This window comes from Xenopus tropicalis, chromosome 10 (assembly GCF_000004195.4).
Source record: "Xenopus tropicalis strain Nigerian chromosome 10, UCB_Xtro_10.0, whole genome shotgun sequence".
In the NCBI taxonomy this organism is placed as follows: Eukaryota; Metazoa; Chordata; class Amphibia; order Anura; family Pipidae; genus Xenopus; species Xenopus tropicalis.
This window is the reverse complement of record NC_030686.2, coordinates 26647664-26663760: the sequence shown is the minus strand read 5'-3', so window position 1 is coordinate 26663760 and position 16097 is coordinate 26647664. Positions and strand designations below refer to the sequence as shown.

The 16097-nt window shown below is 38.6% G+C and overlaps 1 protein-coding gene across 4 annotated transcripts in view; it reads right to left on the bottom strand.

Annotated features, from left to right (window-relative positions):
* The window catches only part of aatk (apoptosis-associated tyrosine kinase), an 82168-nt gene that overhangs the window by 27261 nt on the left and 38810 nt on the right, over nt 1-16097 (bottom strand). For 3 of the 4 annotated variants that reach the window (XM_004918564.4, XM_004918565.4, XM_004918567.4), the window contains 2 exons: nt 3401-3542; nt 343-422 (listed from right to left, as the gene is read on the bottom strand). In XM_004918564.4, coding sequence (XP_004918621.2) covers nt 343-422; nt 3401-3542 — 222 coding nt within the window. The remainder of the gene's footprint in view (nt 1-342; nt 423-3400; nt 3543-16097) is intronic. The other variant, XM_004918566.4, reaches the window with a different exon arrangement.

The window sequence follows — 16097 nt, the reverse complement described above, 5'->3', positions numbered from 1 at the left end:
TTATTCCCACTGACAGCAAAGGGAGCAGTTGAGTACCACTTGGCCTTCAAATAATACCTGAAAAGCCAAAGCGCAATCCTTGTCAATATGTTCACCACCACCAAAGGGCTTTTCTACAGCGCTATGTGTAGAGATAACAGAGCTAAGCTCAGGTAAAGCAGACAAAACAATAACAGATTTAAAAGTATAAAACCCAAACCTCTAGTAACACAGATATTAGGGTACAATCACTTACCAAGATGCAGTAAGCAATGTGCAATTTTGAGCACAATCACTGCTTCTGAAAAGGAACCTTTTGTAATAATGGATGTAGCCTGCAGGGGGCAGCAAAGGAATGCTCACCTTTCCAAACCAGCCATGACCAATCTCCTTCAGGTAAAGCAAGCTCTGCCTTCCCAGTTCTGCGGATTTGAGAAGCTGAACTGTAGAGAGTAGAGATATCAGATTATGTATGGGATATGGTATCCAACACATTATATTTTAAATACATTGTTATTAGTATACTGACATTTCAAGTAGACTAAGGCCCAAACAGCCCAATAAATACTGACTGTCTATGACATTACAGCAACTCCTCTGGCTTTTGCCAGACTATACAGATTGCAAGTCTGGGCTTTATTGTCAGATTACATTATACAAACCATAGAATTAAAGGCATACTGTCCCCTCCAGGTAAAGTCCTCAAGGTTAGACTGGGCTGGTGGGCCCTGCCGACCTTTAGTATAAAGTATGTGCGTTCGTGGTGGAGGGGCTGCATGGGCAGTGGGGGCCACTGGGGCAGTGTGGGGGCCCCAGGGGCACTAGCCCAGGTGGGCCCTGCATCCTCCAGTCTGACCCTGAAAGTCCCTCTTTGTGATTCCTTGTTTTTTTTTTAAACTTACCAACTGAACAGAAAGAATGCAATGTTCTTATAAACAGAAATTAGTTCCTGCTCTTGCTCTATAACTCACTGCTATGGATAAAAAATCATGGATAAAAATGTATTTAAGGACAATTGTCATACATTGCAGTTTATTAGACAGTTATCAATCAAGTAGGACTACAACCCACATTGAACCTTGGAGTTAATGAGGTATTCTTCTGATAGGTATAAATAGGTCAGTGGTATGATCTGTCTATTGGCCCAGGGGTCAAATATGTGAGTGGCCAAATTGGCACATTATGATAATGATACTAGAAGAGGCAACTGAGGAAGGGTATGCTGGGAACTGTAGTACTGCAGCAGTGAATGAAAAAAATTACATATCTCATGTTAATAACTTGTATGCATATATATATATATATATATATATATATATATATATATATATATATATATATAAATATATATAAACACTGCAAATGCAGTATACTTACTTAATTTATGTAAAAGTACAGGGTATTGCACTCAACAGGACTTGGTATTGAGTCAAAAAAACTTTTATTGAGAACCCAACATTTTGGTCAGTTAGGGTGACCGTTTTCAAGGGCACAACTCTCCCCCATATATCAAGTGAAAAAAGGAGCCAAAAAACTAAACAGTATGTAACCATGTACAGTTGTAAACACCAAGTGCAGTAAAATCAACCACTGTGTCAAACTAAGTACATAACTAAATGGTAAAGTTGTAATCATGGTCAGAGATAGAAACAAAAAAAAAATAAAAATAAGTGATAAAAAAAAGTATAGAAAACATCCTAAATGGTCATTCTATATACATGTCAGTTGTCTTTTGCAGTCCCAGTAAGTAAGACTGTTGTAACCAGACCATGATGTATAACTGCAACCGGTCCATTTGTGAAGACAAGAACGAAAAAAGAAAAACAAAAGGATAAAGAAAATGAAAAAAAAAACAGAACAATGGTAAGTACTGCAAGTCAGACTGAGTGTAACGATTTAGGAAAGTCACAATATAGAGATATCAAATTAGCAGGTAGGCCCTAGTAAACCCATACTAAACAGCAGCTAAGTTACTTGCAACATAAGTAATTAGGCCCAGAATTGATACATATTTGGTACATGGAGACAACAGAACACAATGGTACAAGGTATAAGGGCCGTATATTAGCCACACCTATAATAGAAGTCAGTCTGCTACTAAAAGCATTTTTTAATATTATATGGTGAGACATGGAAGAGGTGAGGGGGCTACAGTCTCATCCTACAGAGTCCCAAAGAGAAGCTCATACAGTCACCAAAGAAGGAGCAGAAATCTTTAGGCTAAATAAACACTGATAATGGTAATGTTTTGTTTAATCCTCTCGGGGACACTGTCTACAGTATGAAAATCAACTTGGTTTCAATGCCCAATAAAGTTAGGTCCCAGTCATCAAGGGAGGTACATGATCTATCAACATATGCCTAAATTGAGAGAATTTGTGATTGGCCTTTAAAAAATGCTTGGCAATGGGTTGGTCCGCTGTTGGCAGTAGAATAAACTATAAGCCATTTTTGGTGCTAGTTTTATGCCACACTCCCAATAAAGCCAGAATGTCTGCAACCTTACATTGTGACATTTTGCCTCCTCCAAAGCTCCCACGCCTGACAGCCCACCACCCTAACCTTGAATTCCAGGGGTGCATACCAGCCCCCTGCAACAAACAGAAGCATTGTAATTGGCCTGGCACTGCTGGTCACTCCTTGTGGAGATGCTGGACACTGGGGCCATTCTGCCTTTGCTCAGCCCAAACTTGGACGTGTCAGCTCCTGTGAAAAGACACCCTTGTTCTCTGAAATATCTGCTCTTTGAGGTTTTGTCTTACATTCTCTGTCTCTGCGCTCGCCCCCTTGCTCTAAGGCTTCCGAAAAATGATTCATTCTTAGTCCAAATTCCATTCCTACTCAAATTTGTTCATGCAGAGCACAAAGTTCCACAGCTTGGCATGTGATAAGCCCACCTTATGCAGAACAACTGCTAACTACTCCTGAGTTCTAATGGTGCCCAAAACTAGCCAAGCTCTGTCAGGCACGCATACACACAAGGTATGTCTCACCAAACCAGTATAAACCTATGAGCAGTCACATTAACAGATCAGTAAATATACCGGTCCCCCTGCTAAACAGCACCTCATAGGATAACAAGGACATAACTAGTAACAATGAGAACAGAAAAATAAAGGGTATAAGAGCAAAAATATTTTAGTCCCTTTGTGGAAAATAATTTAGTATTTAGATATGGGCCCCTAATTATTTCTTGGCATCAGTGCGAAGGAATATGTACTGTGCTTTTCCTCCAATGATTATTGCTAAAACTGCAATCTCTAACCATAGCAATGTTATTACACTACAATCCCCAGCATCCCAACAGCAAAAAGTAGGGAAAGCCCACAGGTTCCCAACCTCATGTTAGACTATAGTAAAACATACATTCATAATGGATCAAAGGTACTGCCAAAGGTCACAAGACTGGACCTGCTCTTACCTGATCTCCCCGGCTGTTTGGACATTGGCACCGAAACTTCTGTAAGTGGGAGGACATAAACTTCAGGTCCATTCTGTGCAGCTGGAGAGCTTTGAATAGAGAAGTCTGTAGTGTACTCCTCTCCTTCCACATTGTCAAGCTCCTAGGGGAAAACAACAGCCACTATTAAGGGGAAAGGGGAAAGGAGATGAGGGACACATTTTTTTTCTGTCACAACCCGAAACCTTAACACTTTCAGTGCCAGCCATAGGAAGGATGGATTTGTATTCAGTATCCATGCACAGGCCCCCTAGCCCTGAGAAAGAAATCCCCTAAATTTGTTTTCCCTGGTTTGGTCTTCAGGACTTGGTAATGGAATACTGCAATGGTACAGCTAGCTTTTTCCATCACCTGGATGGCAATGCTGCTGTCACTAGAAGCAACATATTACTTTAGTGCATAACAGACGCTGCGCAAGCCCCTTGTGCTTTATCTACACGCTCCAGTTGTGATGATCTCATTACTTATGCTTGGCGTTCCATGCCATTGCAGCTGGTATAGGATCACCCTCTTCCATTTTATGAAAGATGCCAGCTGTCTTGTTTACTAATCAAGAGTGGCATTTGCAAGCCGCCCTGTATATGCCATCTCTAGCCCTGGGGTACGTGGGATCTTCAACCTTACACATTCCTGCGACTGATTCTTACTTGTACCTTCTATGTTCTGCCCTGTAACTAGAGTGATATAATCGCATACACAGGTATATGCTCCATATCAATGCGGGTATTAAACTCACATGCTTTTTCTTGGCACTGCAATCATTTGTCAAGAACACTGGGAATTGTAGAGAAGCTGTGCTATTTTCCTGTGTGCATCTTCTTTTATTCTAAACCATCAGTTATATTAAACAGGATATAAGCCCAAAAATAGTAATACGTATTAATTCAAAATGTTTAGTGGTTTTAGAATTATTTAGAAATCTATGCACTCTTGGTTTTGACTTGAAATATTCAATTAGATGTCTGCTCTCTTCCACTCAGACAGCATATTAATTGCTGTTTTTTCCTATACTGTTTCATAATCACCACTACAGGGATCACACAGGTAATGTTTGTTAGTACACCTATCTGTCTTTCTTAGGGTTGTTGCCTTACAGCCATCTAGCTGTTTTTGAATCCAAGATGAAGGGATACAGGTTTGCAATTAAAGAACTATTGTAAGTGATTCAAATAAATACATACTTGTATAGTCCCATAACAGGCAACAATGTAAAGTGTAGTCACAATAATACAATATAAAGAGTAGCAAATACAAGTTATATGATGCAGTGTATAAGGAGGTTACCCAGCTTGAGGTACAGAGGATAGGACTGATAAATACCCAGAAGCATTCATACACAGAGATGCAAGTCTATATATCTGTACAGATGTATAAACCTATAGGGGGGTACACACACATTTTTGCATAGAATCAGGTACTGTATATACATTCTGCACACAATCAGGTATGCATGTATATAAATGCACACAGACAGAAAAACACACGAACATACCTGAGTTCTGGGGAATGCACAGACATTTTTATACAGCAGATAACCACAAACTGGCAAGAGGATATTAGTAGTGCAGAAAATCAGTACACAGAGAGCCCCACAGTACCAGGGGGCAGTATCCTGCCTACATAGTAACATAGGGTTGAAAAAAGACCAGAGTCCATCAAGTTCAACCCATCCAAGTAAACCCAGCACACACAACCTATACTTACCAATCTATATACTCACATACATAAACTATACATACAACCACTAATACTAACTGTAGATATTAGTTTCACAATAGCCTTGGATATTCTGCTTGAACATGTGCATACAGGCACAGGCTAAGGCACAGCTGCAGGCACATCCCTACCTCTCTGTGCCTCCAAGACAAGTCTTTAATCCCAAAAGCTGCCCCAGCAATTAAATAGGAAAGCGTCAGCATGTCAGTAGAGGGGTGACGGAGAGCAAGGGTTGATTAACGCTGCCATTACACACCGAGTCATACAGCTGCCACAGTCCTGCCAGTCTCTGCCTGGCATATTAGCCACACTCTGCTGAGCTACAAATCACAATCCAAAGACTGTGCTGGAAATAGGGGCAGCCAGGCCCTCACATCACATTTTCTTATATAGCAGTGACATGCCATTCACTGCCCACACTGTGTCATTGTGCTGCCGCAAAGCACGTGCTATAACAATACCCACTATTCTCTGCACTTTATTCAAACTGAGTCCTATTATGCAGCCTGGCATGGAAAGGTTCATACAGCTTTGTGGCACTAAAAGTTACACAATTTTGTAGGTAATAAATTATGGTAATTAAAATGAAGCAATTTAAAGCTTTCTGTTTTTTTTATTCTGTCTCAAAGTAGAATTTTATAACTGTATGGCGGTTGTTTGAGGTCCAATGAATTTTCTTTTCACACTGCTGAAAAAGGGCAAGAACATGGAAAGGTGAGAAACTAAGCTGCACACTTTCACTGTATTCTCTAGGAATAAGCTCTTTACCACCATAAATAGAACCAAATCTGGCCACGAGCAGTTTAAAGCAAATTAGGTGGAATTCTATTTAGGAAATACATTGATCAGAGAGTCAGTGTGTTTAAAGGTGTAACCAGGCAACTAGTATAAGGAAAAGGACAAAGCAGTGTAACATTTAGATTTCATTTAAATTTTTTGATAGTCTATAATTTGTTGGCTAACTAGTTAAGCAATAAGTAAGCACTGTATAGTGTATAGGTCCTACAGTAATCATATCTACAGATGACCATAGATGAAATGTTGACAGAGAAAGATATTTACACACTGCAGAATAATGTGTGTGCAATAGACTGAGACAGCAATGTAAGGTTAGGCACCAGTGCAAACCAGTGTATACAAGACGCCTGGTAATGGTATACACTGCCATTTATATAAAGATATATTTATAGGCTACTGAGGTCCCTTGTACCCTGAAGGGAACCTGTGCATCCCTTGAAGAATAGATTAAATGAAGGTAAAAACTAATTTGAACTGAGGCAACTGAACTGAGGTAATCTTCTGGGGCACACACATAACAAATAGGGTCATACACATTTGCAGTTTATAGGTGGGCAGAGAGGGGCTCACTGGAAACCCTGGATACAACCAACAAAACTACTATGCTATGAATCACCATTAGTTCCTACATTCCTCCCTTTCTATCCACCCATATTCCCCAAACTCGACATCTGCTATTGTTCCTTGGCACAATACACTGCAATTTTTTCTTTCTCAGTTGAGAATGATTTAATAAGCTTGTTGGTTGTTAGACCAGTGGTAACCTATCCTTCCCATAGAGTTCCAATTATCAATGTCCTGTCTTGGTCACCTTAGATTCTGTGAATACCTTAAATTCTGTGAAAAAAAAAAATCAATAATTTGTTGAAACTTATATAAAGAACATTTCATTATAGGCAGGGGACATACATAGTAAATGTTTAGAGTGCAAAATTTGTGGGGCTATTGTCAAATTGTCTATTTTTCTGTCTTTCTATGGTTTTCTTCCTTTCTTATATTTTATCTTTCCTTCTTTTGACTACTTGCCTTCCTACTTTTACTTTTATTACTCATTCCCTTTCTTTTTTACTTCATTACTACTTTCCTTCCACCTTTTACTTCTTTCCCTTTTTTCATTCCGTTGCACTCCCTTCTTTCCTTTTTCATTTGTTTCTTTCCACATTTCATACCTATCCTTCCTTCTATCATCCCTCCATTGGTCCTTTCACGTCCTTTCATGCTCCTTTCCTTCCTTATTTTCCTCTTCAGTTATTTCCTCCATTCCTCCTTTTACTTATTTCTTTATTTTTATCTTCCAACTTATTCTTTATCTTCTCACTTCTTTCCTTTCTCCTTTTACTTATTTCACTTTCTTTCCACCTTTTCTGCCTACTTTCATGTTGTCTTACTCTTTCTTTTTTTTACTTCTATTCTCCTTTCACGTTTTTTTTAATTCTCCTTTGTAATCTCCCTTTCCGCCCATCTTTTCTCCTTTAACTTATTTCCTTCTTTTTCTCTCTCACACTCTCTAAATTTCTTCTCGCCTCCATACTGCTCAGTCGTGAAATTTTCTTCTTCATCTCTAGTGAGGGACATGAGCAGAATTACAGTGGTGAATAAAGATACAGATGGCAGAGGTAGCACAAAGTGGCTGCTACACACAAGTCTGTATGCTGGTATTAAAAGTGCTTTCTAAAACAAAAGATTCTTGTGGTCAGGACAACAGTAGTAAAAGGGTGTAGGATTTGTCTTTATGTAAAGCCAGATTTAAAGCCATGTGCTAAAGAAATTACCACAACAATGGGAAGGATGTGAAATCCCTTTTGGTAGAGATTTCAGCAGAGCTAAAGGTTACAAGGAAAAATATCATTGGCGTATGCTATAAACCATCCTGTATAGGTGAGGAGGATGAGGCCCATCTTCTATTACACATGGAGGAGGCTTAACAACTAGGTCAAGTTGTTATTATGGGGGACTTTAATTATCAACCTTGATTGAGTGGCAAAGTTGAAAAAAGTTTGTAGGTTTGTAAATATGTTAAATGACAACTTTATATTTTAGGCCAGGGGTCCCCAACCTTTCTTATTCGTGAGCCACAGTCAAATATAAAAAGACTTGTAGAGCAACACAAGCACCAAAAATGTTCATGGAGGTGCCAAAAAAGGGCTGTGATTGGTTATTAGGCAGCCTCTATGCACACTATCAGCTTACAGGGGGCTTTATTTGGTAGGAAATCTTGTTATCATTCAACCTAAACTTGACACCAAGTCAGGAATTCAAAAATAACTACCTGGTTTGGGGGCACTGACAGCAACATCCAAGGGGTTGGTGAGCAACATGTTGCCCCTGATCCACTGGTTGGGGATCACTGTTTTAGGCACTTCAAGAACCTACTTGGAATGATTCTCTTTTGAACCTGGTGATATCTAATAATACTCAACTGAACTCTAACATTTGTGTGGGTGATCATTTGGGGAACAGTGATCACAACATGGTCTCCTTTGAGATAATGCTGCAGAGACAGATTTATAAGGGAGTAACTAAAACACAAAATTTTAGACATGCAGACTTTGCCAGTATAAGGGCATCTCTGCAATGTGTCAGCATTTCTCAGGGTTAAACACTGAAGAAAAATGAAATATCTTTAAAATGATATACCCCTTGTAAGCAAGGAAAGACATCACAAAGCAAAACCTTTATGGCTGAATAAAAGTGTTAGTGTCGAGGTTGGTAAGAAAAAACGTGCTTTTAAAGCATTCAAGTTAGCTGGGACAGCAGAAACTTTCATTAGGTACAAGGAAGCAAATAAAGCAGCAAAAAATCTATCCGGCAAGCTAAAATAGAGATGGAAAGGGAATTGGAGCTAGGAGTAAGAGGAATCCAAAATTATTTTTTAAAATTCTAAGTAGTAAAAAATTAAGCAAGAAGTCAGTTGGTTGATGAGAACAGGGAAAAAGCAGAAATTCTGAACTCTTATTTTTCATCTGTCTATACATCTGAGGAGCCAGATAATGAAGGCTTCCCTTTTAATAGACCCAAATCTAGTAATATAACTACTGATATGTGGGTCACTTGGGAGAGAATTCAAAAGAGACTAAAGGTGGCCATACACGGACCGATTTTTTACTTACAAACGACCGATTCCCGAACGATCCGATGCTATCGTTAAGTTATCGTATAGTTGGTGGTGTACGAACGATCGTAACCATGTAAATGTAAACAAAGGTCCAGGACTGGATAGTATTAATCCCAGGGTATTAAACAAGCTTAGCTCTGTGATTGCCAAACCTCTTCACTTAATTTTTCAGGATTCATTGAGGTCTGGCATGGTGCCGAGGGACTGGTGAATTGGAATCTGGTGCCGTTATTCAAAAAGGGATCCTGTTCTTAGCCTGAAAACTATAGGCCTGTTAGTCTGACTTCAACGGCAGGAAAGTTTTTGTAAGGGGTAATAAGGGATAGGGTACTTGAATACATTGCAAATCACATTATACAGTTTGTGCTAGCATGGTTTTATGTGTAACAGAACTTGCCAGACTAATTTAATTGCCTTTTATGAGGTGGTGAACAGGAACCTTGATGCTGGAATGGCTGTGGATGTCATCTAATTAGACTTTGCTAAAGCATTTGATACAGTACTGCACAGAAAGTTAATTATACAATTGAGGAATATTGGCCTGGAACATAAAATTTGTACTTGGATAGAGAACAGGCTGAAGGATAGATTACAAAGGGTGGTGGTAAATGGAACATTTTCTAAGGTACAAAGGGTTTTGTTTATTTCATACAAAATTTTAGACACAAGAAATTAAAGTTAATCTGTCTGATTCCTCAGTAAAGCAAACCAAAGTAAAGCATTTGCCAGTCTTGCTGTCAAAGAATATGGCCATCTCAAAGAAACCACAGTCACACTTGGGGTAAATTAATCCAATAAAACTATTTTTCTTCCCCTGTCATTACTAATTTGTGGCAGATATTTCCAAGATGAGAGGCGATTTACGCATGGTAAGGCTCTTCTCCATTTCCCACCTGAAACCTGTGCAGCCCAATTACTGCATTTATTAGAAGCGATTGCTTTAGAGATAAAGATTTTTTTTTTGAGAACACTTTAGAAACCTTTATCCAGAGAGGCATTTCTTTACTGCCAATTTACTGCACAGAGAGAAATGGATTTTTATCATATCCCATATATGCATAAGAAGAACTATACTATTGCTCTGCTCTATATTTTCTTTCTGTATATAAAACAGTCTATATAGGGATGATTTATAGGGATTGTGCAAAATGGGTGCTCAATTAAATACCATTCTATGTACTCAATACAGCACCAACTGAATTACACAAATGAAAGGCCATGTACAAATATGCCTTACCCATTGGAACTTTTGAAATTAATAATACTAGTGTATTGCAGCCGTGGTTTGAATTTTGCACTCTACTTTATACCTGCTTTGTTCCTAAAAGATATATATGTCTATATTCCTGCTGTGCTTTCTACATGAACCTGTGTACAAACAAAAAGCAGTATCATATGCTACCATGTGATATTTTTGCACAGTTTGTTCTATTTTCAATCACATTTGGTATCAGAATTGTATCATTAACACCACTGGGGATGAAGTTGAAAGAGGGTGATCAGATTGCATCTTCTTTATCATGGTTATATGTGACATGTGACCAGTCTGCCCTGGGATCTCTGGATTAAGTGTTCATGTTATTTGGCAAAGGTGCTCAAACTCTAATTCAAATCATTTCCATGGATGTTTGACACATCGAAAAATCTGAACTGGAAAAGTTGCATGAAAACAAAGCAAAGAAAGACCTCCCATCTTCCATTGACTTCTGCATGATCTTGACAAGTTTTCGATGGCAAATTAAATGCACAATCTTAGTAATAACTGTGTGAGGAATCCAGAAATCATGTGATTGAAGCTGCCCCATTCTGGAATAAGAAGTCAAAGCTGCCCCAGAACTTCCAACCATACATCCTGATATTTTTTGTTAGTGATAAATAACAAACTATTCCCCGCAGTTAGACTGTATAAAAGCTGCTACCTTTTCCATCACCAAATGTAATCTTTTGACATCTTTCTTATTTAAGCCCTAAAAGTGAAAATGTATTTGAGTTCACATCTTAATGTGAAACACTCTAAAAACAGAAAATGCAATTTTCACTCTCTATTCCCCATGTCTCAGATCTCCCTGAGTGATGTTCGTTTTATAGAGAGCTGTGTGTGAAGTCTGCTGCTGATGTGAAAAATGGCTTTGTTTTTATTTAAGGGTGCAGTAAGTACCCGCAAGGGAAGGGTAGCTTGATAAAAACTTGCTGTAATGAATGAACAAAAACCATTGCGTAAACGACTACTACTAAACCTAAGAGAGATGCTGCCAGTTTTCCCAACCACACTAAGAATTAACAACCTATGTATAGATTATGGTGGAGGAATGGTGTAACTATAAGCACAATTAAACCATGTTTTAATATAAAATATAGAAGATTCAATTATGGACAAAGTAATTGGGCAATAAAACTGAATGGCCAACATGAAGAGAGCAGCAAAGTAAAGGTCAGAAATGGTGTAGTTTGTAGTGGTGTAGCCCTACTTTCTTTATTAATTGATTTCTAGCATTTGGTGGGCTAATCACATATTCATTCTTGGTTAGTATGGCCTGGGAGTTCCCTTGCTATTAAGAAATGGCCCATTTAGAATAATGCAATAAAGATGCAATGTTTGCCTACATCTAGTAATAATAAGAAACCGGTGATCAGTAAAGCATATTATTTAGTTGACCATTTTTATTGTGGTCCCATTTCATTTGGGCACCTACCACCCAACGGCCACAGACAGGCCCTGTGCCAATACCAGGGCCCCTGGGGGCTAAGTAGTATAGAGAAGTACATGTTATCAATGCAAAATCACATTGCAGGTACAAGAGGCTACTCAGTGAGGAAAGCACCAAAAAGATGACAATGCAAAGTACAGTAGTTTGATGCACACCATATATACAATATATATATATATATATATATATATATATATATATATATATATATATATATATATATATATATATATATATAATAAAAAACATTCCTATAATGCTTAAGTGTCTGATTCTATTTATAGAGCAGTGTCAGAGATGCCTTTGTCTTCTAATCATACATGTTGCTTTGCGCCTGCAGCTTTTAATGTCACTTGTTGCCCTTTTATGCTATCGCAGGAGGAGTCAATGAATCAGAGAGAAGACTAGGTGCTGTGTGCTCCTACATACAAAGCATTTCACAATGTAAATGAGAGCCTCCTGCTATTACAATGGGACAATTCACACACCAGATGGAATGCAGTAAGTATTGAAACTATGCCGAGAAGTGAAAAGAATAATATGGGCGCACTATCTGATATAAAATTGTATTTGCCATATTAACCACAGGAATCTAGGCAGCATTAGAATGTCATTAAAATAAAGATTTGTATTAATTTTATATATAATTATATATATATATATTTAAGAAATGCAAAAATTAAACTGTCATATAAACACGTTTCGGAGACAAAGGTCTCAAGGAAGACGGAAACGTTGGAATAACAAATAAACTTTATTTCTTTTTTACCATACTTTTAAGTCCTGTGAGTGCCCTGCTTTATATGACAGTCTAATTATATATATTTATATAGATACAAGCTGTCTGCCTGTTTACACAGTTTTCAGGGGAAATTAGCTATGGCAGGCAGGTTAGCATAGGATCTGGATCATAAAGACAGGGACATCACATCTTTGGGCAAAACTAAAGGTCACAGGAAACCAGTTCAAAAGTGTTTCAACAAGATTTATTCAAGACGTTTTTCCTCTCTTGAGCTCTCACCATCCAGGATGGCTTTCACACTCCTGCACATTCTGAGCCTCTCACTAAGCCTCTCTAATAATACTGAACTTATCTCTAACATTTGTGTGGGTGAGCATTTGGGGAACAGTGATCACAACATGGTCTTCTTTGAGATAATGCTACAGAGACAGCTCTATAAGGGAGTAACTAAAACGCTCAATTTTAGACGTGCAGACTTTGCCAGTATAAGGGCATCTCTGCAATGTGTCAACTGGGAAAGGCTTTTCATGGGGTTAGACACAGAAGGAAAATGGAACATCTTTAAAACATTGCTTTGCAAGTATACACAACAGTATATTCCCCTTGTAAGCAAGGAGAGGCAGCGCAAAGCAAAACCTTTATGGCTGAACAAAAGAGTTAAGGTCGAGGTTGGTAATAAAAAACTTGCTTTTAAAGCATTCAAGTTAGCTGGGACAGCAGAAACTTTCATCAGGTACAAGGAAGCAAATAAAGCAGCAAAAAAGCTATCAGGCAAGCTAAAATAGAGATGGAAAGGGATATTGCAGCAAGGAGTAAAAAGAATCTAAAATTATTTTTTAATTATGTGAAAAGTAAAAAAATGAAGCAAGAAGGGGTGGGAACTTTATTATCACAGGGGGGTCCGTTGGTTGATGAGAATGGGGAAAAAGCAGAAATTTTGAACTCTTATTTTTCATCTGTCTATACATCTGAGGAGCCAGATAATGAAGGCTTCCCTTTTAATATGCCCAGTGCTAGTAATTTAGCTACTGACGCGTGGGTCACTCAGGAGGAAATTCAAAAGAGACTTGAACATGTAAAGGTAAACAAAGGTCCAGGACCGGATGGGATTCATCCCAGGGTATTAAATGAGCTGAGCGCTGTGATTGCCAAACCTCTTCACATAATTTTTCAGGATTCGTTGAGGTCTGGCATGGTGCCGAGAGACTGGCGGATTGCTAATGTGGTGCCATTATTTAAAAAGGGATCTCGTTCTCAGCCTGAAAACTATAGGCCTGTTAGTCTGACATCAGTAGTAGGAAAGCTTCTGGAAGGGGTAATAAGGGATAGGATGAATACATTGCAGTTCACAATACTATTAGTTTGTGCCAGCATGGTTTTATGCGTAACAGATCTTGCCAGACTAATTTAGTTGCCTTTTATGAGGAGGTGAGCAGGAACCTTGATGCTGGAATGGCAGTTGATGTCATCTACTTAGATTTTGCTAAAGCGTTTGATACAGTACCTCACAGAAGGTTAATGATCAAATTGAGGAATATTGGCCTAGAACATAATATTTGTAATTGGATAGAGAACTGGCTGAAGGATAGAGTACAAAGAGTGGTGGTAAATGGAACAGGGGTCAGTCCTTGGTCCTTTGCTTTTTAACTTGTTTATTAATGACCTGGAGGTGGGCATAGAGAGTACTGTTTCTATTTTTGCTGATGACACTAAATTGTGCAAAACTATAAGTTCCATGCAGGATGCTGCCGCTTTGCAGAGCGATTTGACAAAATTGGAAAACTGGGCAGCAAACTGGAAAATGAGGTTCAATGTTGATAAGTGCAAAGTTATGCATTTTGGTAGGAATAATATAAACGTGAACTATCTACTGAATGGTAGTGTGTTGGGGGTTTCCTTAATGGAGAAGGATCTAGGGGTTTTTGTAGATCACAAGTTGTCCAATTCCAGGCAGTGTCATTCTGTGGCTACTACAGCAAATAAAGTGCTGTCTTGTATAAAAAAGGGCATTGACTCAAGGGATGAGGACATATTTTTGCCGCTTTATAGGTCCCTGGTAAGGCCTCACCTTGAGTATGCAGTGCAGTTTTGGGCTCCAGTCCTTAAGAGGGATATTAATGAGCTGGAGAGAGTGCAGAGACTGCAACTAAACTGGTAAAGGGGATGGAAGATTTAAGCTATGAGGTTAGACTGTCGAGGTTGGGGTTGTTTTCTCTGGAAAAGAGGCGCTTGCGAGGGGACATGATTACTCTGTATAAGTACATTAGAGGGGATTATAGGCAGTTGGGGGATGTTCTTTTTTCCCATAAAAACAATCAGCGCACCAGAGGTCACCCCTATAGATTAGAGGAACGGAGCTTCCATTTGAAGCAGCGTAGGTGGTTTTTCATGGTGAGGGCAGTGAGGCTGTGGAATGCCCTTCCTAGTGATGTGGTAATGGCAGACTCTGTTAATGCCTTTAAGAGGGGCCTGGATGAGTTTTTGAACAAGCAGAATATCCAAGGCTATTGTGATACTAATATCTACAGTTAGTATTACTGGTTGTATATATATATAGTTTATGTATGTGAGTGTATAGATTGGTTAGTATAGGTTGTGTGCTGGGTTTACTCGGATGGGTTGAACTTGATGGACAATGGTCTTTTTTCAACCCTATGTAACTATGTAACTATGTAACTAAGCCCTGCTGGCTCTCCACTCCAGGGGTACCGGTTCATCAACTTCTGGCTGGGCTCAGCTTCTGCAGAACCTCACTCCCCTCCAACACAAGGAAGTGTCTGGGGAGCCCTGATGTGTTAACTTACACCTCTTTTATTTGCTACTCAACTACAGTCTAATCAGGCAGCTCCCTACAGCTGGGCAGCTGGAAAACTAAATGGAGTATGGAATGGAGGGTCCACCCTACTCTTCCTCTATTCACTCCAGGAATCCATTAATCTGGCTTTTCCTAAGATGACAAAGATTGCAGCCTTACTTGCTGCAAGACAAGACATTTCCCTGGAGCTAATTATGTACCACCCTAAACACTGATAAAATACACCTAACAATGATTTAGTTCAGCACATTTCTTACAATATATATACCGGTATGGGACCTATTATCCAGAATACTCAGGAGCTGGGGTGTTCCGGATAAGGGACATTTCCGTAATTTGGATCTCCATACAATAAGTCTGCTAAAAATTATTTAAATATTGAATAAACCCAATAGGATTGTTTTGCCTCCAATAAGGATTAATTATATCTTAGTTGGGATCAAGTAAAAATTAGAATTATTTGCTTATAATGGAGTTATGGGAGATGGGCTTTCTGTAATTCAGAGTTTTCTGGATAACGGGTTTCCGGATAAGGGATCCTATACTTGTATAATTATATATATATATAGTCAAGGGAATGCATGTGAAATGGTGTGCTGGTCCTCTTTATAGATATATATATATATATATATATATATATATATATATATATATATATATATATATATATATATATATATATACAATGTACACCCTACTGTATAATATAAGGACATTATAAGTCACAGAGAGTGCTTTTTAGACAGGGTCATGAAACTCTGAGG